The sequence below is a fragment of the Exophiala xenobiotica genome (assembly GCF_000835505.1).
Source record: "Exophiala xenobiotica strain CBS 118157 unplaced genomic scaffold supercont1.7, whole genome shotgun sequence".
NCBI lineage: Eukaryota > Fungi > Ascomycota > Eurotiomycetes > Chaetothyriales > Herpotrichiellaceae > Exophiala > Exophiala xenobiotica.
Genome location: NW_013562488.1, coordinates 2,692,353 through 2,716,509, shown reverse-complemented (window position 1 = coordinate 2,716,509; position 24,157 = coordinate 2,692,353). Strand labels below are relative to the sequence as shown.

General features: G+C 52.5%; 8 protein-coding genes across 8 annotated transcripts; 5 read left to right on the top strand and 3 right to left on the bottom strand.

Annotated features, from left to right (window-relative positions):
- Positions 1-144: 144 nt before the first annotated feature.
- On the bottom strand, positions 145-2,214 carry PV05_11698 (uncharacterized protein; the record flags this gene model as incomplete). Its single annotated transcript, XM_013455207.1, has 1 exon — positions 145-2,214. The coding sequence occupies one exon, from the start codon at positions 2,212-2,214 to the stop codon at positions 145-147; it is 2,070 nt and encodes a 689-aa protein (XP_013310661.1).
- Positions 2,215-2,624: 410 nt separating this feature from the next.
- On the bottom strand, positions 2,625-5,321 carry PV05_11697 (uncharacterized protein; the record flags this gene model as incomplete). The annotated part of the gene is made up of 1 exon (XM_013455206.1): positions 2,625-5,321. The coding sequence occupies one exon, from the start codon at positions 5,319-5,321 to the stop codon at positions 2,625-2,627; it is 2,697 nt and encodes an 898-aa protein (XP_013310660.1).
- Positions 5,322-5,474: 153 nt separating this feature from the next.
- On the top strand, positions 5,475-6,460 carry PV05_11696 (uncharacterized protein). Its single transcript, XM_013455205.1, has 3 exons — positions 5,475-5,595; positions 5,683-5,822; positions 5,882-6,460. Exons 1-3 carry the CDS (start codon positions 5,568-5,570, stop codon positions 6,032-6,034), a joined length of 321 nt encoding a protein of 106 aa, XP_013310659.1. The 5' UTR covers positions 5,475-5,567; the 3' UTR covers positions 6,035-6,460.
- A 609-nt stretch (positions 6,461-7,069) lies between these two features.
- Positions 7,070-13,406, top strand: PV05_11695 (uncharacterized protein). Its single transcript, XM_013455204.1, has 3 exons — positions 7,070-7,388; positions 7,448-7,465; positions 7,530-13,406. Exons 1-3 carry the CDS (start codon positions 7,375-7,377, stop codon positions 13,192-13,194), a joined length of 5,697 nt encoding a protein of 1,898 aa, XP_013310658.1. The 5' UTR covers positions 7,070-7,374; the 3' UTR covers positions 13,195-13,406.
- Positions 13,407-14,763: 1,357 nt separating this feature from the next.
- PV05_11694 (uncharacterized protein) lies at positions 14,764-15,558 on the top strand (the record flags this gene model as incomplete). Its single annotated transcript, XM_013455203.1, has 1 exon — positions 14,764-15,558. One exon carries the CDS (start codon positions 14,764-14,766, stop codon positions 15,556-15,558), a length of 795 nt encoding a protein of 264 aa, XP_013310657.1.
- Positions 15,559-16,369: 811 nt separating this feature from the next.
- Positions 16,370-18,751, top strand: PV05_11693 (uncharacterized protein; the record flags this gene model as incomplete). The annotated part of the gene is made up of 4 exons (XM_013455202.1): positions 16,370-16,382; positions 16,439-16,489; positions 16,543-16,928; positions 17,600-18,751. 4 exons carry the CDS (start codon positions 16,370-16,372, stop codon positions 18,749-18,751), a joined length of 1,602 nt encoding a protein of 533 aa, XP_013310656.1.
- Positions 18,752-18,844: 93 nt separating this feature from the next.
- PV05_11692 (uncharacterized protein) lies at positions 18,845-22,573 on the bottom strand. The gene is made up of 2 exons (XM_013455201.1): positions 22,174-22,573; positions 18,845-22,121 (listed from the first exon to the last, which is right to left on the bottom strand). The coding sequence occupies exon 2, from the start codon at positions 22,064-22,066 to the stop codon at positions 19,133-19,135; it is 2,934 nt and encodes a 977-aa protein (XP_013310655.1). The 5' UTR covers positions 22,067-22,121; positions 22,174-22,573; the 3' UTR covers positions 18,845-19,132.
- A 487-nt stretch (positions 22,574-23,060) lies between these two features.
- On the top strand, positions 23,061-24,137 carry PV05_11691 (uncharacterized protein; the record flags this gene model as incomplete). Its single annotated transcript, XM_013455200.1, has 1 exon — positions 23,061-24,137. The coding sequence occupies one exon, from the start codon at positions 23,061-23,063 to the stop codon at positions 24,135-24,137; it is 1,077 nt and encodes a 358-aa protein (XP_013310654.1).
- Positions 24,138-24,157: the final 20 nt, after the last annotated feature.

The following is a 24,157-nucleotide window of genomic DNA, read 5'->3' as shown; positions in this document are numbered from 1 at the left end:
AACCCCTAAAGCTCCTCAAGCCCAATATGATCTCTCGTATGCCTTTTTTTTGTACCAGCTTTTTGACACATGTAGCAATCTCTGCACCAATTATCATTCTCATCCTCGTTCTTACGCTAGTTCACATGCTTGTGCCGATCCTCATCAAATCCAATCAACACCACCTGGGGCAGACCCTGGTGGTGGTGGCACATCTTGTAGTTGACCAAGAGCTGGCTGGTGGCTGAATCCGGGCTGCGCTGCTGATTCAAGAATGGAATCACGAATTGATGCAAGGCCATCACCCCACACATCGCCGTCCCAATGTTCAACACGGATCTTTGGCTTCGCATCAGGGGACAACCCACATGGCTTCTCCTGGAGGTCTTCGCTGGACACAAACGGGCGACGGGTGTCAAATGCATTGGATCGTCGAGGTCCGCAGTCGGAATACGTTCGCTTGAGCAGGGGAGGTGGAGACGTGAAGGTTAATGCGTCCAAGTCTCCTGTATGCAGATCCCACTCGTCGATTTTGGACCTCAAGATGTCGATCGATCCGGCCTTTGCCTTTCGTCGAGAAGTACCTTTCTGCCGGTCGGAGGGCACCTCGGTGCTATAGGCAGTCCCAATGGGATAGCCCGCGTCGTTGAATACTCCGTCTAGACCTGGGCTGCCAAGTGAACTCATGCCTCTTGTGTCGCGACTGTAGACGCTGCTTGCACAGTAGCTTTGCTTGCTCTGTGTACCGCCGAGCATTGGTTTGAAGACCGTCGACATGGAGGATAGGGAATGTCGTTGTCTGTACTGAACCCTGGACCATGACACCAGATTGAGAGGACGTGCTGCTTTTGTGCGTCGGGCAAAAACATTCGTGGAACACAATTTCTTGCTTAGTCGGCTGGCTGTCTTTGCAGACTCGACAGGTTTGAGTGGAGCAATCTTGGTCGGAGACGGCAGAGCTGCAGAGCTTGGAGTTCGTCTGCGACTGCGAGGCCCAGCACTTGGAGCATCGATAACAGTGTCCATATCTGTCATCTCTAATGGTGGCAATAGAATTGGAGATGGTGTTTTCGTTGATAGCACTGGTGACGTGCGAGGCGTCGAGGAAGGCCCAGGAGTCGTGAATGGGTTTGAGGAAGGTGTCCAGCCTCTCTTGAACGACGAATTTCCAATTTTACTGTCACTGGCAGTCCGATCGAACCATTGACGTATCTCTGAGACCGGCGTCTTTGGTCTTGTTACTGTGCCGGCTCGTTTCAAGCTCTGTGAGTCCTCTGGGTTTGTGCTTGCAGTGACCAGCCCTTTCTCCATGGCCAGTGCTCGTCCATTCGTGTCGTGGCGGATGGATGTCGTCTCCGTGAGCCGCGGTTTCAGGTCCCCGGCAACTGTAGCAGCGTCCTGGTGATCTTGAGAAGGAGGGTGACTGTGTGTAACTTCCAAGAACGACAATTCCTTTCCGTTGAGGCGACTGCTGCTGCCAGACTTTGGACATGGAGTATTCAGAGTATCTCTTGCAGCGGAGAGAGAGTCACAATGATCTAGCTCTGAAAAGACCTTTCCTGGGTGCATGAGGCCGCCTTTTCGACTTAGTCTAGGTATCGGCATGGGAAATCTCTCCAATTGTCTCGTCAGTGGTGGTGGTCGTCCTGCCGGTCGAGGTCGGAGAACCAGTGGTTCGGGAACAGGTAAGATGTATTCTTCTAAGCCATTGAGCCCCATTCGCGGAACGTAGTTGTGAGTGGCGTGTACAACGTTTGTTCTCTTGAACTGTAAGTCTGGATCGTGACGGCTCTGGAGACCACGTTGCAATGGCAGGTAATGTCTTGTTGGCGTGAAGAGGCCATCGCTACTGTTGGTAGAGCCGACGGTGAGCGCAATGTGATTCTGAGACAAAGCAGCAGACCCGTGGTTGAAGGTACTCAGAGGAGTAGGACCGTCTTGGAAAGGAGTCTCAATTCTGGGGTCGTAGTGTCGCAGAGTATTGGTGGGCTTCTGGCGAGTGCCACGTAAAAGGGCAGGATGGCTTGGAAAGTGAGGGCTGTTCCTGCTGTAGACCCGAGGCGTCAGTCCACCTGAGTATCGATTGGTTTTGTTCTTCCGGAATTTTGGCAGGATGATCCCCCATATGATAGAGACCAGGATAACCAGGGCGGCGATGACGCCAAAGATGATGGAGATAGTGCGTCCATAGTTCTCGCCGCGTCGTTGCAACGACTGGAAATGTCTTGGAGGCATCGTAAACTCAGGCCGGCTCCCACGTTGAGACGATGCGCGGACAAGAATAGACGATGATGTCGTCGATTATGTCGTCGACGCGGGGCAAAACGGATTAGTGGCGAGTTGGTAAAGCTGAAAGACCTGAGATCAAACACAAAAACTTGCTGGAGAAGTGAAAACCAAGTGAGGCTTTGTTGAGGGGTGAGGCAGAAAATGAAGATACTCGCCACTTCAAGACAAGCGCATTGTGGAAGGTGCAACCCGCAGTCTCTTCCATTCTCAAGCAAGTGAACCAGATCCCTCACCACAGCCTGTCTTCTGGAGGCTGTTCCTTTGCCTGTCTTGACCTTCATTGCACCGACACTGGAGATAATTGTGTTATTTGAGCAATGCCCACGTGAGATACCCTGTCAATATTACAGCTTCACTCACTCAGGCTCATGTGCTTGATCAAGTCGGTCCCGCGGCTGCGCACCAAGAACCCATCCTATCCCACTGACAAGATTATTAGTAACCATGTTGGCCACCATATCTCTCTTCCGCGTCCTCCCACCCTCAAGTGAAGAAGCTGAATCCGTATTATCTACTAAGCCACCCTCCGAACCTGTGCCTGCTTCTTTAATCTTCAGATCCCTCAGACCTCCTGATCCGAGCGGGAAAGCCGCACTTTTCCTCAAGGCTGTAGCAGCACCTCTAGCAACGTCAAACAAGCCCATCGGTGCTTCTTCTTCGTAAGACGGGCCCGCTCGCGACGTTGGCCAGATCCGACGTGCCATTGCACGTTTGGTTTCCGCCACGTCTGCGTCGCGATCTTCAAGTCCGAATCCTCCAGGAAGCGCAGCATCGGCTTTAGCGTCAAATGAACGCTCTTCGTCCACGGCTTGAGCCTTCAATCCTTCCATTTCTTCCTCATACCGCCGCCATGTCGCCAGGATACCTGACAATGCTTCTCCCGAGGGTGCCAGCATCAGAGCTCGTGATAAGAGCTCCATTCGCTGAGCCAGACTGTCGATTTGAGAAGTGAGACTTTTTGGCGAAACACTGGGCCGATACTTGCCAGCAGCATAAGCCGCACGCCAAGAGACATCATCCATGAGATTGGGCGACGAGGTCTCGGTCGGCGAGGTGGATAAACGGGTTGTGATATAGGCATAGGCCGTATGGAAGTCATTGACAGCGAGTGCCGCCATGATGGCGTGATATGTGATCCTGTGTTCCGCATCGGATACGCGCAATTCGACAGGGTCGAGCTCCTGTGCCAAAGTCTCTCGGCTAGGCAGGTGAGCACGGACAAGATTCCTTCCTATCTCTAAAAGGTCATCAAGTTTAGTGTATGCTTTCGGGTCTTGGCCCAGGACCTTCTCTAAGAGGGTCAATGGGTCTTTTTGTACACGTATGGCCACAGGCCTGAAGGGTACGCCATGTTGTAGGGTCAGTTGGTAAAAGGATAGGCTGTGCGTCGCTCTGATGAGGTGGTCGATGTCTGATAAAGCAGTCGACTGAGGAAATCTTGACCTGAATGCTCGCAAAATCTCGTAAGCTCGCTTCATGCCACCGCGGTCCCTGTTGCCATTGCTGGCGTTGTCGTAAGCTTCGAAAATTGAGGCGACTATACGACTTTCAACCCCAGATTCTGGCAATGGCTGAGGCTGAGTATCAAGGTAGACCTCCTTGGCGGCATCATATTGCCCAGCTGTGAGAAATGAGTACAGGATCTGTGTCTCAAGGTACTCCGCAGTGAGTCGACCAAGGTATGCTGGACGTGGACTGTCAGGCTGGACTTCTGAATATTGTGACCATGTTCGAAACCAAAGTAGTTGACGACGGACAGAGCGCCAATTGATTTCTTTCCGAGTCAGACGCGGTATTTGCTGAAGGAGTCGACGGAGCTCGTCCTTGTGACGCCGTTCGGAGCCAAACACAGATGTTCGGACCACATCGCCCAGGGACGATGCTAGCCCCAACTCAAACAAGGCAGCGGACGTGGCCAACGTTCCCACAAGGAGCTGGACAGAGGATTCCGAGGCCCGAGTGAATGGGTTCGTCTTTCTGGAGAGGGAGCTCGAGAGCAAATCAACTTCCTCAAGCCCCTTCACGAATGATTCGGCGAGGACAATGTGTGGTTCCGTTGTAGTGGAGTCGGGAGCGGCAAGCCCTATAAGACTGGCAACTTTCGTAAGCACTTCTCGCGAGATGGCAAGCAAGTCCCGAGAGGTTTCTGGACAGGCATAGATGATCGCGAGGCCTGTCTGAGCATATCTGGAGACAATGGCATCTGCAGGTGCCTCGACGTCCGAGGGTCCATTCCATCCAATGAATGTCTTTGCGGCGACTTCGAAATCGTTCAAGCTTTCGTTCATAAGCCAGCTGTTGACACTCTCCCACGCCGTTTCTTCCACCTTCGTTTCTGCCGCCAGCGAGTCGATCCTTCTCCTCTTCGCTCGCTGAGCGCCACATACCCAAGGTGTCACGACATACTCCAGGTCTCTGGCAATGTCTGCAGCATTATGGCTCCTCTCAGCGTACTGGAGCAGTGTGCTGACTCCACCCTCGGCCGTCATCTTCTCCAGCTCCCGCACTCCGATGATGTCCTCGGCGTCCGGGTAAAATTCATACTGCAGCCGCAGAACAGGGACAACGTAGGTCTCGTACCAATGGCGCAAATCAGGATCGTGCTCGACGAAACGCTCGACGAACTCTGTGAGAGGTTGCAACGTCCCACTGAGTGCCTCTAATCGTTTTGCCCATTCGATTATGAAGTTTGCTTGTCCACTACCCTTTTCTCGAGGCAGATGGTTGGGAACGGGTTGTATTCTCAACGTTCTGCACCGTCGTAGGGCATCCTGCCGTGAAATGGTGGAAATGGAGGAATCGACTTTGAAGTCCTCGGAATCTGTCGGCTGCCGATTGCCGTCTTGAAAGCTCTTGAGGAACTCGATGAGGGTGGACTGGTCGGGTGTTTCGACAGGGTAGAATGATAGGACGAGTCGATATGCTACAGTCTGGGACAGGATACCGCGACGACAGTCGAGGAGTGCACGCAACCGTTGAAGGTCTCCATCTGAAGTCAGATGGACGGCCAGAAGAAGGATGTGAGCGTCAGTCAGCTCCTTGAGGCTGGCCATTTCGTTAGGAGGGCAGCATTTTGTGGTTGTTATTTCGAGACAGTGCAGTTCGTGAGGTGTGAAATGATGCGACGTGGAACGTCAGTATCTCTCCGCAGTGCAGGCTGGTTTGTCCTAGAGGGAATCTCCAAACCTTGGCCGCAGCTCCAACGACTTCAATCCAAAACCACCTTACCGTACTTTGCAGACAGCGCATACCACTCCTTTGTTGAATGGACGCCTTGTAGCACGGGTCTACTGGTCAATATGGCGTCTGGTTACGGCTTGACAGGCGGTGCGTTCTTCCCTGGGCTTTGATGTTTCTTTGCATGCGGCAGTCCCGTTCCCGAAGCTCCAAACTGACGCTCTTTCTCGAACGCAGGCGTGTCGCGATGCTTTCCCTTCTGGCAAGAATATATGTCATGCTACGTTATCAATCAAAATGACCTCGAGGCGAGGAAACGAGGTGTATGCGCGCCGAGGTTAGAAGATTACTATGAGTGCCTGCACCACAAGAAGGAGGTTGGTCACCGAACATCCGGAGCGGCGAGGAGAATGAAGGACTGACCACATTACTTCAGTACGCACGCACAGCAGCCATTCAGAATGCCCTACGGAAAGCCGAAGCAGCAAGTCCGCGAGAAAACGCACCAAAGGTCGGCCAAATTCAGAGCCTTGGTTTGATTGGGAAAGACGACGAGTCAAGAGCCCTGCTACAAACGAACGCTGCCTAAAGGAAGGAGCATCTACCCCCAGTGGAAATTTTTTGCTTGTTGGCGCTGTCGTGCCGGAGGAGCTCTACAGCTTGTACATATTAGAAGAAAAAGGACACAGCAATGGACCGAGCGGACTATACCACAAATGACAGACGATCACAACGCGGCCGAGCACCAGGTGATAGATGTACGAGAAGTCTTTAGTTGGCTTGGTGGCCTTGCAAATGACTTATTAGTGCACGTACTCGCACAAGGTATTGTCAATGAGCCACCCAACGGGCTTTCAGAACCATGCCGTCAAAACATCTGGAGCCCGAAGTCGCCTGAAGTCGCCTGAAGTTTGCATGATTTAGCAAGCTTCCGTTGATGTCAATCATTTGAAGGTCTCCAACTGTAGCTTGACCAGTACACAAGATGACAATCTCAGCATAAAGTCCTGACATGCTTGCCAGTCCCGTATTAAAGAGATGACGCTCAGCGCAATGATAGCAAATGGCCGACTCGCACCCTTCCTTGTCAGTCTATCTAGATATCTGGGTCGAAAGGTCCGCTCTCTATGATTTTTGAACTACTTCCTAATCAACGTCGGCAGAGTGGTGTTCTTTACTGGTGCGTGTCAGGGCGTTAGGTCAGGCTCAAGAGACCGACCAAGGCATCGAGACGTGATAAAGCAAAACGTGAGTCACGCTTGCACAGATATTACGTGTCACGAGAACCTAGAAGCAAGTGAGGTGAGTCAACTTCTGATATGATGAGACAAGGTGCTACAGTAGGCAGAAATAAGAGAAGAATGAAAGGCAACCGACAAGTGATAACAGGCGGCAAGAAAAGATATGTAAAGATGTCACAAGTCATAGGCCAGTGAGGCAGTCACGCTGCCAAGAAGACTCACGTGAAGCCTCTATGAAAAAAGGCTTAGTTTGTGCTAGCTTGCCGTGTCTTGCCCAAATGGTGCTAGGCGGGAGCGGAAAGCGCAATCAGAGGCCAGGGGCCCATGAGCAAGCGAGGATTTAAAGCCATTCCGGACTCTCCTCATAATCACCTCGCCGCGCCCCGATTTCCAATTTCCTGAAGCACCAAAACCCAACTGAACCACCCAGAGCACCTCTGCTCCTCCGGACAAGGCTCTCACGGGCACATTTCGGCAGGGCCCTACGTATCGATTAAAGGTGCAGGTCGTGTTCTGTCCTTTACATCGACGCGTCTTTATTCCCATTATTCACTCTTTCATCACCTTCAATTTCTTTCGTTGGTGTTTCCTTCCTCTTCTACTAAATATCTATTTATGGCCTGCTTTTGATGGCGCTAGGGTTGCTGCTTCAATCAGTTGCGGCTGAATTCATTTCGTGGTCTCCAACATGGCCGCTTCAAGGTTTGACACTTCTTTCGCTGTGGTTTGTCGCGCCAAGCTGACTAACCTCTTCTGTGTAGGCTCGATAGACTAGTCACGTGAGTATCCTTCACTACCCATCAAAGCGTCTGTATATGACCAACCACTAACCTGTCTTCTCAGCTTGCTGGACAAAGGTAGCACGCAGCTCATTCGAAACACCGCTGCCCAACAGCTCGCCGATGTCCAAAAACAAAACCCCGACAATGTTTTCGCCTTACTCGGCAGAGTACTCCCTTACCTACAGTCCAAGTCCTGGGATACTCGCACAGCAGCAGCCAAAGCCATCGGTGGGATCGTCGAAAATGCCGAAAAGTTTGACCCCAATGCCGACGATGCAGGGGCCAAGATTGAAGCCATCAAAGCTGAAGACCAGTCGGTCAAGCTCGAGGATAAGCCCTCTGAGGGCGATGATCTTCTCCAACTGGCCACACTCGATATCAAGATGATCCTTAAGTACGGAAAGAAACTTTTGGGTAGTGCCGGAAAAGAGTACGAGTATTCAATGGCTGGCATGACCCCTGCTCAGCGGCTGGCACATCAGAAGCAGAATCTTACCGCCCGACTTGGCCTCGGTGGGGAGTACATCGAGGAAGACCTCGTTACTGAACACGACTTCGCAGCGGGGTCTCAGTCGAAAGGCGCGCAGACTCCGGCACTGAGCCGCGTGGACACCAAGTCGGCTGTTGCACGACAAGACAGCATCAGCACAGCATCCCCCTTCAGTGCCTTGTCACCTTCAGAGAACAATGGGCATGCTTTGTCTGAAGAGTCTGGGCTAAGTAAGCGCCAGCTCAACCAACTGAAGCGTAAGAACAAGTCCGCTGCCAAAGCCGGCTCTAGCAAGATGCGTGTCGTGGATCTTTCCGGACGTCGCCCATCAGAACCGGGCCAGACTCCTGTTTCTGCAACTCCGCATCCGATCAAGCTGAACGGACATGAAGAGTCTAACGGTGATGCGAAGCCGGACTACTTTTCCATCAAGCGAGAAGGACCCGACGATGAGACCGCACTTGTCTCCGAGTTCAAAGGCGAAGCTGTTCCTGAAAAGCCGCTGATCCAGCCAGACGAGGAACACTCGCATGACTGGCCTTTTGACGTCATGTGCGATTTCCTATCTATCGACCTCTTCGATCCCACTTGGGAGATTCGCCACGGGGCAGCCATGGGTCTGAGAGAGGTATTGCGCGTTCATGGTAGGGGTGCTGGTCGACGATACGGGAGGTCGAGAGACGAAAACGACTGCGCCAATCGCCGCTGGCTTGATGATCTCGCATGCCGCTTGCTTTGTGTTCTGATGCTCGACCGATTCGGCGATTATGTGTCGGATACAGTCGTCGCGCCGATTCGCGAATCGATAGGCCAGACTCTTGGTGCTCTGCTGACCCAACTGCCGGATGACACGGCTATCTCTGTGTACACGTTCTTGCAGCAGATGATCAATCAGACAGATACGGGACTGAAGCAGCCGATCTGGGAAGTTTGCCATGGAGGCATGATCGGTCTCCGGTACTTCGTGGCCGTTCGCAAGGATCTTCTTCTGCAACAGCCTGAGTTGATTGACGGTGTGGTGTCGGCCGTCATCCGCGGACTTGTTCACCCTGACGACGACGTGAAGTCCGTGAGCGCCGCAACACTCGTTCCTATTGCTGGAGAGCTCACGGCGATGCGTCCTCATTCATTGGGACAGCTCATCAGTGTGGTTTGGGATTGTCTTCTCGACATGCAGGATGATCTTAGTGCTAGCACCGGTGCCGTGATGGATCTCCTGGCAACGCTGTGCTCATACGAGCAAGTTCTGGAAGCTATGCGAAAGAACGCAGAGGAAGACCCGGAACAATCGTTTGAGTCGCTGCTACCTCGACTTTACTTCTTCCTCAGACATACCATCACCAGTGTGAGAATGGCGGTACTCAAAGCGTTGGCGACTTTCTTAAACCTCTCCAATGCTAGCAATATGGGCTGGGTTGGAGGCCGAGTCACTCGGCTGATTTTCCAAAACATGTTGCTCGAACGAAACGAGGGCGTCCTTTGGAAGTCATATGAAGTCTGGCAGGGGCTCGTGACCTTCATGGAGCACCAAGGCCAGGAACATTTTATATCAAGCCTGGAACCTCACATCATGCCAATGATTATGGCAGCGATTCAACCCATCGGCCAAGCACGAAGTCCCATCCCTATGGATGCTTCACTCCTCATCAAACCTTCAGGTGCTCCCATAGCTGCAATATCTTCAAAGCATAGAAACACGTCCGACTCTGAACAGCAACCCAAGAAACGACGAAAGCTCGAGAAGTCCGAGTTGAATCAGCAGCTCTCCCATAACACGGACGGCCACATGCTGCATGGCGAAGTAGATCTGGTCGGCGTCGACGTCATGCTCCGAACAAGGATCGCCTGTTCGCGAGCCCTAGGCTTGCTCCTAGGCAAGCAGCATGAATCCATGATCGACTCATACTGGACAAGCATAGTCCCGACAATCACCTCGGCCAATTCTAGTTCCAGGCTGTTTGCTGCAATGATCTTGGAAGAAATCGCCAAGAACCAATCGATCAAGCCATCAAAAACCCCGGCAATTCTGGCTGAAATGCAGAAAGTGCTTGATGACGACGGCAATTACTGGTATTCAGATATTGTATCGTCGCTGCAAGCTGCGCGAGGCCAATGCCAGTCACTCATCAGTGCCTTTCAGAACAATGCACACGTGCCTCGTGACCGGTTGCCGGCCATTGCGGTGGTCTGTCAAGGCGACAGCGGAGCCGGGCCTAAGGCTTTCTCCCTTTCGGACGCCGAGAGGATCGTGACAACTGATTTCGATCGTCTTTTGAAGGGCCTGACACCCGCACAGAGAGTGTCTGGGACACAGTATCTGAATGATGCCCGCGCCAATGCCCAGACAGCCGTGAGCGAAGCAAGAAAAGTCAAAGAGGGTCGTGATCTGGCAGTCAAGGCCACTGTCGCGTCGGTCTTCATTAGACTAGGCGAAATCCCGAAGAAACCAGGTCAGCTTATCAAAAGCATCATGGACAGTATCAAAAGTGAAGAATATGAGGACTTACAAGCCCGATCTGCCTCGGCGGTTGCAGGTCTCATTGACTTCTACACTACAAGTCCAAAACGGGGCCCAGTCGATAAGTTGGTCTCTAATTTGGTCAAATTCACATGCGTGGACACATCGGAAACCCCGGAGTTTCCGCCTAATGGCACGTTCGAGGATATTGTTCTATCTCTGCGGAAAGAGGAAGACAGGAAAGATCATCCGGACGCCGCACGCTTCGAAGAAGAAGCTAAAGAAGCCAGAATCATGCGACGTGGAGCAAAACGAGCTCTGGACGAGTTAGCCCAGTCATATGGAGCTGCTCTCCTCGACAAATTACCAATCTTCAATTCACTGATCGAGGGTCCTATCCGCCAGCTCATTGAGCCTGCAGATCCAGCCACTCTCAAACTTGATGATCAGCAAGGACAGTCACTGGTCGATGCTTTGTCCATTTTGCGCACAATGTTGCCCGCCCTGGACCCAGCCTTGCATACTTGGGTCCTGTCGCTGAGCCCCTTGGTTGGGAAGGCCATGCGTTGCAGGCTCTCTGTTATCAGGTACAGTGCTGCTAAATGCTTCGCAACGTTGTGCAGTGTCATTCCTGTCAAAGGCATGACGACCCTGGTGCAGGAGATTCTACCAAACATCAGCAATCCGCTTGACCTGCGCGACAGACAAGGTATTACAGAATGCGTCTACCATCTCATTAGTATTATGGGGGATAGGATCCTACCATATGTCATCTTCTTGATCGTACCGGTTCTAGGCAGAATGAGCGATGCCAACCACGATATCCGTCTACTCGCCACAACCTCCTTCGCGACACTGGTCAAGTTGGTGCCATTGGAAGCAGGTATTCCGGATCCTCCAGGTATGCCGGAGTCATTGCTTCAAGGAAGAGAAAGAGAGCGCAAGTTCATGGCACAAATGCTCGACCCCAAGAAAGTGGAGCCTTTCGAGATACCAGTCGCGATCAAGGCAGAACTGCGGTCATACCAGCAAGATGGTGTCAACTGGTTGGCCTTCCTCAACAAGTACAACCTGCATGGCGTGCTCTGTGATGACATGGGGTTGGGAAAGACTCTCCAGACACTGTGCATTGTGGCCAGTGATCATCACATGCGCGCCGAGGAGTACGCCAAAACCCAGGCACCAGAGATGAGGCGCATGCCTTCACTTATTGTTTGTCCGCCCACCCTTTCTGGCCATTGGCAACAGGAAATCAAACAATACGCGCCCTTCTTGAAATGCGTCGCCTATGTCGGCTCACCCGCGGAGAGAAGTAGTCGCCGACACCTTCTTGAAGCGGCGGACGTTGTGATCACGTCGTACGATGTTTGCCGAAATGACAACGACGTCTTAACACCGATCACTTGGAATTACTGTATTCTCGACGAAGGACACTTAATCAAGAACCCCAAGGCCAAAATCACTCAAGCTGTGAAGAAGATTATTAGTAATCATCGACTGATCCTCTCGGGAACGCCAATTCAAAACAACGTCTTGGAATTGTGGTCACTTTTTGACTTCCTCATGCCTGGCTTCCTCGGGACAGAGAAAGTCTTCCAAGATCGATTCGCCAAGCCAATTGCTGCTAGTCGCAATGCAAAGTCTTCATCCAAAGAGCAGGAGGCTGGTGCACTTGCTATCGAGGCACTCCATAAACAGGTCCTTCCATTCTTGCTGCGACGACTCAAAGAGGAAGTCCTGAACGATCTACCGCCCAAGATTCTTCAGAATTATTACTGCGATCTCAGTGACTTGCAAAAGCGGCTTTTTGAGGATTTCTTCAAGAAAGAACGTAAGACAGTGGAGAACAGCGTGAGCTCGTCTGATAAGGAGTCCAAGCAGCACATCTTCCAGGCTCTGCAATACATGCGGAGGCTGTGCAACTCACCTGCGATGGTGGTCAAAGAAGGGAACAAACAATACGACGCGATCCAGAAGCAACTTGCTGCTTCCAAGTCGAATTTGCGGGACGTTGCTCATGCTCCGAAGCTGGGCGCTCTGCGAGATTTATTGGTCGACTGCGGTATCGGAGTATCCAGCGACTCCAACGACATTTCAGCCTCCAACTATGTATCGCAACATCGAGCCTTGATCTTCTGTCAGATGAAAGAGATGCTGGACATGGTGCAGAATGAGGTCCTGGCCAAGCTCCTTCCTAGCGTACAGTACCTGCGACTCGATGGCAGCGTCGAAGCGACTAAGCGTCAAAACATTGTCAACCAGTTCAACAACGATCCCAGCTACGACTGTCTGCTCCTGACGACCAGTGTAGGTGGTCTGGGGCTTAATTTGACTGGAGCAGACACCGTCATCTTTGTCGAACATGACTGGAACCCGCAAAAGGACATTCAAGCCATGGACCGCGCTCATCGCATCGGACAGAAGAAGGTTGTCAATGTGTATCGCTTGATCACACGTGGCACACTAGAGGAGAAAATTCTAAACCTGCAACGATTCAAGATTGACGTGGCCTCGACCGTTGTCAATCAGCAAAACGCGGGATTGGGCAGTATGGAGACGGATCAAATCCTGGATCTGTTCAATCTGGGAGAGACGTCGGACACGGGTGGCGAAAGCGCCACAGGCGGAAAGGATGAGGATATGCTGGACATGGCAACGGGAGAAGTCAAGAAGAAAGGCGAGAAAGGTTGGTTGGACGACGTGGGCGAGCTCTGGGACGAGAGGCAGTACGAGGAAGAGTTCAATTTGGACTCTTTCGTCCAAAACTTGCAAAAATAGAGAGGCTGGAAGATATTTCGAGCATGGCATCACTAATGTATTGGCGGTGTTGGCAGAGTTTGGATCCCAGTGAGCCCTAAGGCTAGGACGCAGCTTGGGCAAAGACTACCAGGATGTCTGCGCAGGGAAATGGCCGTGGGCATATCTTCCCCCTTTTCGAGGATACAGTATCTTGAAGTATGGAAAAATGCGAATATGGCTGCTCAACGGGGCTCGCTCCTATTGCATGTAGCTCGATCCTCGCTCCGTTTCCAAGGCTTACGCCAATATCTGTACGGCAGGCTGGGCAGGGGATCTCTTCTACGCCGAAAAAGGTATCAGACGGCGAGCCTCAGGATATGGCTGCCAAACACAAGCGACGATTTACACGACCAAGAGCTTGGTCGCTTTAGAAACGAGCCGACTTAGGCACTGGCAGTATGGCCCGAACAGACCCGAAGGTGTTTACGCCGATTCTGCCCAGGGATGGTGGGATCAGGCTATCGGACGCCGAGATCCTTGGTCATGCTGCCATCTCAGCTGGTGACTTGCATTCGTATATCAGCAGGCTGCTCCGATGGGCCGAAGCGGGAATGTCTGCGGCGGTCAGCGATATGCTTGGAGAGTACGGAGTACAGTAAGACGACTTGGTTGTTGTGAAAGCAAGCGGACAATCCCGGTCAAGTCTGATCCACCAATGACTATATTGAGCACGATAACACAAAGGATAACTGATATCGACGGGATGCAACACCTTCGTGTGAGTCTTGCTATGACGGTCTGAGCAGGATGGCAGGATCCAAGGATCTTTTGAAAGTCATTTGTACGGGAGGAACGCTGCGTGGCTGCGGTCAGCACAGCCGCTGCAGTTGCTTTTCTGGGCCTCCAGCCTCGGCAGCTAAGGGTTCCGGCTAGAAAATATATCCAATCACTATACGATATCAGAGGAGGCACTTTCCCCTTCCAGGTTTAGTGTCTCGTTAGAAGCTGCTGATTAACCGCCGGTGCCAAAATAGCAGAGAACACCTTCCTTTTCATTCTCACCTTCGCCTCTTGTCGCCTGCCCTAGCGACAGGAACCACAGGAACCAGCTTCATCCTGCCACCACTCACTGTGTTGCTTATCCATCCTGTACCCATGCCGCACCGCACCGACAATGGCTTGTTCCGGTGACATCCCGCATCCGTGAACATGTGCTCGTTCCCAGATGGCGGAGCCATACCATGGACTCTGGCCCATCCAGGAATAACGCGCAGCTGTGAGCTTGCTTACCATGCTTCCAAACCGGGGGCCGCACTCTATTCAACCAGGGTCAAGGGTAAGCAGATCTCATGGTGCAAAAGAATTGCATCCATAGGTACATATACCCTCTTCCCCTCCCCTCGAAAGATACCATCCCCTTCATTTAAACAAACAACAAGCAACAAGCAAACCAGCCAATCTTTCCATCTCGTCTATTTCCTTTTTCTCTTTCTTTTTTTTGTTATCGCACACTCTTTTGCATAACAACAACTACAGCTACCAACTAATCCATAACCACCACAAAACCAACTACATTCTCACCTTCCCACAAAACCCAGTACCAACAAAATGCATTCTACTACATTTCTAGTCGCTGCTTTCGCCGCCGCCGCCTATGCTTCTCCTATGGGCCCATCCAACGGCAGCCAGAACAGCACCAACGGTCCCAGCTACACTACCGGCCTGCTGGGCAATCCAACCGCTGCCCCCAACCCAACCCCAAACCTCGGCGTTGTCGCTGAGCTTCTTACTGCCGACAGTACCGTCAACCGCTTCAGAGAGCTTCAAGCGGAAATCGCCGCGGGCGATGTCAGCCTGAAATTCGACTTCAACCCTGCCGCCAACCCCGGTGTCACCCCCGGCATGGGCGGCCAAGTCGATCTCGCAAACCGCGCCAACTTCCCGATCCTGACCGGCCTCGGTATCTCCGCTGCGGGCATCTTCTTCCAGCCCTGCGGCTTGAACACGCCGCACATCCACCCGCGCGCTACCGAGTTCCTCACCGTTGTCACCGACAGCAACATCTTCAGCGGTTTCGTGTTGGAGAACGGATTGACCGCGGAATTCAACACCACCTTGACCCAATTTCAGGGCACAGTCTTTCCCCAGGGTAGCATTCACTTCCAGCAGAACCTGGACTGCAAGCCTGCGGTTGCGATCGCCGGCTTGAACTCCGAGGACCCCGGTGCCAGCTCGATCGCCCAGAACTTCATTGTCAACTTGGATGCGGATATCGTCGACGCCACCTTGGGATTCCCCAAGCAGATTGACGGCAGCAACTTCGCTCAATTCAAGAAGAACATCCCCCTGAGCTTGGCCAAGGGTGTTGAGGAGTGCTTGATCCGATGCCACATTCCTTACTAAGCGGGCACTCTTGCGAGTGATGCGCAAATGATGGCATGAGAGGGACCCCTTTGGGATTGGGGCTGGTTAGATGGTCGAATCCGGGTCTTTTCTTGCATAGCGAGGTCATGGGTATATAGCATAGAGAGCATTGTTCACGGTGGGCGGTGTTTTGTGATTTGATAGTGGCGAGAATGGCGACTGCAGATAATAGTAGTATTGGAAATTTTAATACACTCCTTCAATTCCGACTGGAACAGATCCTTCTTCACTCAGCATTTTCCCCCCAGCCCTGTGATAGTGTGTAAATAGCATAGTAGATCGTCTCAGTACAGAAACTGCCGGACTGATCCTCATATAGTGCTAACTAGTCCGCATAGGAGCTGGGGCTTGTCTGGGAGACGGACAGATACGAGTTCACACTGTTGGCTTCTTTTTAACCTGGCGATACTCTAGTCCGACATAGCTACTCAGTCTCATAGGTGTCACGCTCAATCAGGGGCCGCTCCTCGCTTCCGTATTGGCTATGAACAATCCTCGCGTTTTGCTTCCCGAAGGAGATTCTCGAGGACAAATGAGAATGCGCGTGGTGCTCCCGTGGTCCGACAGTTCCATGTGGCCATGTGAGGAGCTGCCGGGAGGAGAACAGCAACATGACGTACTCTACCGCGTCAGTCTTTGTTTCCTCACCTGAAAGGAAAGCAAAATGGAAGAACCTCGATTGTTGGCAATCATCCGTCCTTAAGTCAGCTAACCTCTGCAGACGCGTGGCCTGATACGCTTTCCATTTATCACAGAGTTACAACAGTCTCAACGCCTTGACGCGAGAACCATGTCTGTACCAGGTGCGATCATTTACCCAATGGTTTATGCTTCATGGCCACAGCTAATGCCTCGACAGTGGGTATCATAGTCCCCAAGATGCTTCCCGTCACGGGGACGTTCGCTCCTGGTCTGTATCCCTGAGTTTTTGAGTACCGGAAGCTCATGTTGACGGACACGCAGCGTTCGCGGCCTACTATGTCCTACTCAATCTCAGGGTCAGTCTTTTTCGCCAATCGGAAAAGACTTTTCTAGGTGAACAGACCAAAACATCCATGGGCGAAGGCAAACCAACAGAGACTGGGGCCGGAGATCTTCTTGTTGCGGCGAGAGCCCACAGCAACTTCGTTGAAAACGTCCCGTTCGCATTGCTGGTGGCTGCATTCGCCGAATTGAACGGAGGCAATCGACGAGCTTTGACCGCATCTTTGGCGGGCTTGTTGTGTCTCAGAATTGCCCACGTGGAATTCGGGCTCAGACTGAAGGACTCCGTCGGTTGGGGGAGGCCAGTTGGGTATTTTGGAACGCTGGGTTTTGTTGCTGGCATGAGTTCTTATGCTGCCTATTTGGTGAAGAGCTACTGGGGCTTCTAACTCTTCCTCCCCCCTCTCTCTCCTCGACACTGGACTATCATGTGAAGCAAGCCTCTGATCGAATGCATAGTGCATGTTGGCCTGGACAAGAGGTAAGAATTGTGGGAGATGGTCTTGAGGAGGAAGTCACGAGGGAAGGCATCATATATTTCTTTGAACACACATACCAGGTTCTACGACATCTCAAATTACCAACTCCGACGCTCGCTTCATGCACATCATCACTGTTCTTTATGGCGTACCCACAGCATTTCTTAGCTGCCTCCAGATCCAATCCTTCACTACCAGGACCTCCTATCCGTCCCATTTCTGAAGCATTATCATCCTCACTACCTGCCAGAAAGACACCTGGAAAGCCTAACCCAGAACAGAACCCGCCATATACCTTCCTCTGCACAGTTTGTTGGATCGAGCATGAACCTCCCCCTCATACCTTTGGCTTGGAAAGTCGTATTGTTTGCACTGATTGTTGGCGATGGATCCATAGTATTAGCATTTGCTGGCGCTGCGGAGAGATTGTCTCTAGGAAATGTGACGCTGTCAGCTTTGGGTGGTGTTAGTGGCATTGGAGTTGCTTTTCATGCCTGCTATGTGCGGTGAGATTCGTCATGGTGGATGGATGAGCGCAAAGAACTAAACCACACCAGTCCCCTTTGCCACCTCCTCCGTATCTCGATGGCGACGGCAACCCTCACAAGCGAGGCATGGTTGTTGAAGATCCTCCGGTGTGCTCTCGGTGCATTGATCAACCCGAGTCTGTTCACAAATTGGAACAACACATTAGAATATCACAATCAGCAGCGGACAGCATCAAACCGCCCGCAAACATAGTGGACGGTGCATGCTCGGTCATATCACTGAGCGATCCGCTGAATCTTGAACCCAACGGAATCAGCAATGCGAAGGCTGGCCCCAGATTAATGCCTCCCTGGATGGCCTCGCTGCGTCCGAGGCAGCTGTCTAGCAATCGTCCTACCAGCATTCGCCCACGACGGCGTTCGACATTGCCGACAAGGACCACAGGATCGACGCTCTTTTCAACACCTCCTCAATACCCTGGGACAAGAGACAGCGCTGGTATGAGTCTAAAAGAGCCGTCTCCAGTACTGTCTTCTGAAGATGGTCGCAAATCTCCAGACGCCCTTCAGCGTAGAACTTCCCAAGTCGTGTCGGTCCCAGACACAAACAAGCAACTCATTGCGGAGCAAGACCGACTGGAGGTCCAGATTCGCCCGGCAAGCGGTACCCTCTGCGCCAATAGCGAAGGCTTGTCAGCCTCGCAAGATGCTGCGCTCCAGGAGATTGGCGAGCCGAAACTCATCCGCTCATTGCCTGGAAGTCTCATAAAGCGTAACAATCCGGTAGCCAAACGGCGGTACTCCCTGCGCAAACCATCGGCAGAAAACTCCATGATTGGGACAATTGGCGACTCCTCCAAGTCATCAACGTTTCATGAACCGGTATCCGTACCTTTGCAGGATATAGCTTCGGCGAAAAGGTCCATGGTCAAAGATCTAGCCAGCTTCTTCTCCAACGGCGCCACGAAAGCCAAGTCGGCTCTGCCAGGCAGTGGCAGCGGCAGCGTGAATGGCAGCCGAAGAAGCAGTAGCATCAAGATCAAGACGGATGGCAAGCAGACAGTCATCAATGAGAAAACCTGCGAGAGATGCGGTGCCGAAATACCGGATCTTTCGGCCCGGAGAGAGTCCAGAGTTGCTCTCACCTGGTCCAGCGGTAAGCCGGACCGAATCTGTCAGAGTTGCAAGGCTGAGACCACAATTCCGGGCGCATGGGCCTGATGTTGCGAGCATCCGTCTACAAGACTGATATGAGTCCTTCGAGTGCAAAGGCTGAAGACGAGTGTGAATGAATGCGACAGAGCAAAGTGCGGTCAATGGAAAAAAAAATGTATTCCTAGTATTCCTAGTATTCCTAGCATTCCTCGCTCACAGGCAAGCCTGCGCAGAAACATTAGAACCAGCTCCAATGACCGACTGAAAAGAGTTCAATCACGCTGACCCACGCCCCTGCACACAAACTCAAACAACTCGCTTGCTGTATAGTACACGCTTGCTAATCAACCCCCCTTCCTTGCCAGCCAGCCAGCCAGCCCAACAGGCCCTCTTAAGATAAGATCACCTTTCCCTTCAGTCCTGTTCCCCATTCCAGCCTGACTAATCTCAGTATCTCGCCATCAACCACAGACGTCTTTTTTCATCCCCGAACCCTCTCAACTTCTGCATCAAACTCTCCGTCACGGCCACATAGTCGTCCACAGCCGCATACCCAAGGCCCCTTCTCAGGACCTTATCCCGATCGAGGGCCTTCAGGCTCTTCTCCAGACTATCCGGCAATTTGACGCTGATGCCCAATTTCTCCCTTTCCTGCTCGCCTATCCCGGTGGGATCGCCCGCGCAATCCTTGTACTCGAGCTTCAGATCCTGTCTGAGCCCGTGCAATCCTGCAGCCAGGAGCGCCGCCATCGACAAGTAGGAATTGCCGATCCCATCGATCGTCTTGAGTTCATAATGGCCCGGGTCGCACTTGCGCAGGGGGACCTCTTTATTTTGCGTTCCCCAGCACACGTACTCGCCTCCAGCCCATATTCCGGCCGCCACGCGCTGGTACGACTCTTCGATCGGCAGCGTGAACGCCAGGATCGCTGGCAGATGGTCCAGCACCCCGGCGAGGAACGGAGCTTCGTACTTGTCCACCGTGTCTCCGGGACCGTTGATACTAAAGTGTGCGTGGTTCGCGGAGCCGCACCTGGATGCGAACGGGCGCGGGTAGCATGTCGCTTTGAGACCGTGCTTCTTGGCGACGTTGCGGATGACATCTTTCGCCTTGAACAGCACGTCGACAGCCTTGAGGGGCTCGAAAGCGGGCAGGGGGAACTCCCACTGACCCGGGGCAGCTTCGGAATGGAACTGCGGGACTTGGATGTCTAGTTCCGCGAGAAGTTCCACTATCTCTTCGATCATGGGCAGCATGTCGAGCTGCTGGAATGTCATGTTGGCCCAGGAGTGGACCATGTGCAGGGGTGCGAAGTCAGTGAAGTCGGATTTTCCCTCGTTGTTGATTGGGCGCATGAAGATGACTTCGAGCTCAAAGCCCATGAGGACGGTGATGTTGAATTCGGTTTTGAGCGCGTCGCATTGGGACTGCAGGAGCCAGCGCGGGCAGCGATCCCAATGGTCGAGGTTGTGCGAGTGTTCGCTTTCGATCATCCACCATGTTTGGACGGTGGCCGATGGTGATGCGATGCCCTTGTTGAGCGAGAGGGTAGAGAGGTCTGGCGCGAGAATGAACTGGCCGGTCGCTGAAACACCCGTGGCGCCGGTATCGTCTTGCATGAGTCTGGAGACCGCGGTGGTGCAGCCCATGTACTTGCCTGTTGCGAGTTGCTTACGGAATTGCTGAATGGTGACCATTCGGTTACGCAGTGTACCGGTATAGTCTAAATACTGAGTCCATATGTACTTGACGCCAGGGTTGGTCTGCAAAAAAGCGTCAAAAAGGGTCAAGTTCTGTGCAAGGACTGCTGTATTGTTCTGTCCGGAGGGAGTACTTATGCTCGTGGAGCGGACAGCAAGATTTTGGTTTGTTGCCGTCAACGTTGCTGCAGATGCAGAAGGCCCAGGTCGTGCAGATGGAATACCAGGTGTGGCAACGGCAGTGCTCGCATTTGATCGGAACGATGGAGGTTTGGAACCGCCATTGACCAAGGTTCGCATGCTATCGACGGATTCTCTTCCACATGCTCGCAGGAGTTCAGGGAATTTTCGCTCCTCATCGAGCTTGTACAGGGAATTAGAGTTCCAGAACATAATGTCGACTGCAATATCAATGGCTTGAGGCACGCTGATGTCGCCTGCGGCAACATAGGATGTGAGCAGCTTTTCCAAGGCTTCTCTGAAGTGTTTATTCGCCAGCCAATATGTCTCAGGGTAGAAGTGCCCGTCAGTGCTCCACAAGATCTTGGAGCTAGGGGTCAATTCAAGAGCCTGCCGGAGTACAGATTCCTCGCCATCTCTTGAAAGCATAGGAAAGACTTCCCCAATGTCGAGCCAGGCATTTGAGAAATTGGCAGCCAAGTAGCCGGCCTCTCTTGTGTAAGGATAAGAAGAATGCAGTATGACGAAGTCAACCTGAGGAAAGGCTTCGATCAGTGGTTGCATGTACGCTGGATTGGCTTTGACAAGATTGATATCTGTGTCGCCAAGTCCGGTGTGAAACTGGAACGGCAGGTTTTCACCATCCGTGTCCACAAGCTTCTCGAGTACGTCGCACACTGCGACAACCAGGAAATCGTTCACTTCTTTCTGCGCGATGCGATATTTGGAGTCACGAACGGCTCTTTGCAGAAAGTGGTGGAAGGATTGGAGGAGGACCGAGTCGGTCAATGACTGGTGCGGACGGAAGTTTTTCCTGCTTTCTAGACCAATATCAAGACCCGTTCGGTAGCAAATGACAGATTTGAAACCACGAACGTTTGGGTCATTGGCCAAAGTTCGGATGTGGTTGCGGAAGACCGTATTGAAGCGGACAAGGAAGCTCTCTGTCTGGCTAATGTCCCAATCTGCATCAAGGCCGACTCTCATAAACCCGGCAGCATGAGCCAGGCTTTCCAGTAACTCGGACGCGACAGCTTCGATCCGTACGATCCTGGAGACCGTGGGGACAAATTGTCGGTGCCATGTGAACGGGTGGATGATCTCAGGCGACAAGCCGTCATCCATCATGATGGCGTGTGTCCCCTCGAAGCACCTCTTGATCAGACCCGCGTAGTCTCTCCGCACCCATTCGTATCTGCAAGCCTTGACATCTTGTAGTGTCTCTGGACACTGGTAGAACGCGGCCAGGTCTTTGATCCCGCGCATGTGAGCCAGACTGGTATGAACATGATCCGTCAAGGCGTGACCCTGCGCCTCGGAAGTGATACACTCAAAAGGGTAATCTGGGCTTCCAAAGGAATTCTCCTCTGTCAACATATTATGCGCATGGTTGTCAATAATGGGAAAGGTCTGGATAATCTGCTGGAGGTCTTGAATCCCGGCGGTCTCGAGCTCACGGACTCGATGTAGGGTAGGGTAGAGCTCTGGCATGGGAGCCATAACGGCCAGCGCAGGACCGGGGAAACAGGTTGAGGAGGATTCTGAACGTGAGATGCTGCGCACATGGCTGTGAGTCTGTTATCACAGCAGGCTTGGACGGAGCTTACCTGGTCAGGTAGGAGAGACTCCACGACAATGCTCAAAATGGTAGGAGAGAATGATAGCGAGGATAAGGACGAGTGCTGAACTCCGCCGCTGCGCCGTCGATTTGATGGTTTTGGACACTGGTAGCGGATGCTGGTCAGATTGGGATTGAAACGAAAGACAGGTTGAGAGAAGGAGGAGTTGAGAGTTGTGAAGCTGTGGCTGTCCATCAGTCAAGTCGTTGTGGTGGATTCGAATGCTGATCGACACGCAGGCGAGGACAGGAGTCAATCAATAATCTGACATCGCGGAGGACGCCTGCTGTAGCCTCCTGATTCTGGCTGTGACAGGCTCCATCGAGCTCACTATTTGGACGAGTCGGAGAAGACTCCAAGGTAGCTAAAGGGAGATCCCTGGTCGCCGCCAAAGCCTTTTGGGGGTAGGGTAAATGGAGTATCAGGGAGCCACCAGTTCTTACCACAAGCTTTGGCGGAGGTGAGGCACCTGAAACTCGAACTTGGGGCTCTACCACAGTAAAAGGACGCCATCAACGCCTAATAGTGAGCCTAGTGTGCCCTGCATATGTGGGCGAGGTGGGCTCTGGTGGCTTCTCTAGGCCTGACCCCATTGGGCCTTTGAGGTCACTAGGTTTAGTTAACCCCCGTGATGCCCCCAGCTCGCGGCTCGGTCCGGGGGCTGGTGCGCAAAGCAATTTTTGAATGCGTCCGAACTTCGCAACGCATCTTCGCCCATGACGTTCGTGGCTGCATTGACCACGGAACAACCTTTACCTAAGTCTGTCACTGCCTGTCCACTTAGCATCAAAACAACCGGCATTTACATGATCAATGATTGCAAGATTCCGATTTCATCAACATCATGACCGCATGCTTGCTGACCGACTTTCCTCATGTCTTCACCACTTAAAAGAACCCTTAGCAGCACCGGCCGATCAATCAGTCCTCCTGCTCTGAAGAGAAAGATCCCACGTTTACCAGAACACGTGGTCAGCACGCGCGATGATCCTACAGACCAGTTTCGAATCTTCAGTTGGAATGTAAATGGTGTCGGGCCACTACTCCAGAAGCAATTGTCCTTCGGGTCTGTCTCGCTTGCTCCACTGAGAGCCTTCCTGAAACGACATCAATGGCCTCATTTTCTTTGTCTTCAAGAAGTCAAGATCAATCTGAAAGACACTGCCACCCAAAGACGACTTCAGGCGGCAGCTAACGAAGGTGTCAAGCCCGATGAGCCCACTTACGCTGTTCAATTTTCTCTCCCACGAGACAAACACAACGCTACGGGTTTCGGTGGGAAAGTGCATGGGGCCGCCACATTGATTCGTGAGGATTTCACCTCAAATCTTCGGGTGACCCGACGTCCCGATTGGGATTTGGAAGGCCGAGTCTTGATACACGAATTAAAGATTGGTTTGGTGATCATCAATGGATACTGGGTGAACGGAACGTCCAACCCTTATCGAGATCCAGATACGGGCCAAGTCATTGGCACAAGACATGATCACAAATTGCGCTTTCATGAACGGATGCTGGACGAGACACTCCGACTCGAAAACGAAGGAAACCATGTGGTGCTAATAGGCGACATGAACATCGCCCGAGCAAGAATCGACGGCTATCCGAACCTGCGCACTTCACCTGTACAGCACGTCAAGAACCGTGCAGATTTCAACGCCAAGTTCTTTACCGACGGGAATGGTATGCGAGGTATCGATGTATTCAGACACTTCCATGGAGATACCCGGAAATACACTTATTATCCTCGTGGCAGGCATTGGGGAGAAAGCTGCGACCGAGTTGACCTGATCATTGTCAGTCGATCTTTGGTAGACCAGGTCGACGCTGTTGCTGCCACTGATATATGCGACAACGCCCTGGATCGAGGGCATTCCGACCACGTACCACTCTGGGTATCCCTTGTCTCTTCCAAACTGCCATTGAAGACAGCAGGACCGGCACGAGACTGACGACGTTATATTGTCCGGGT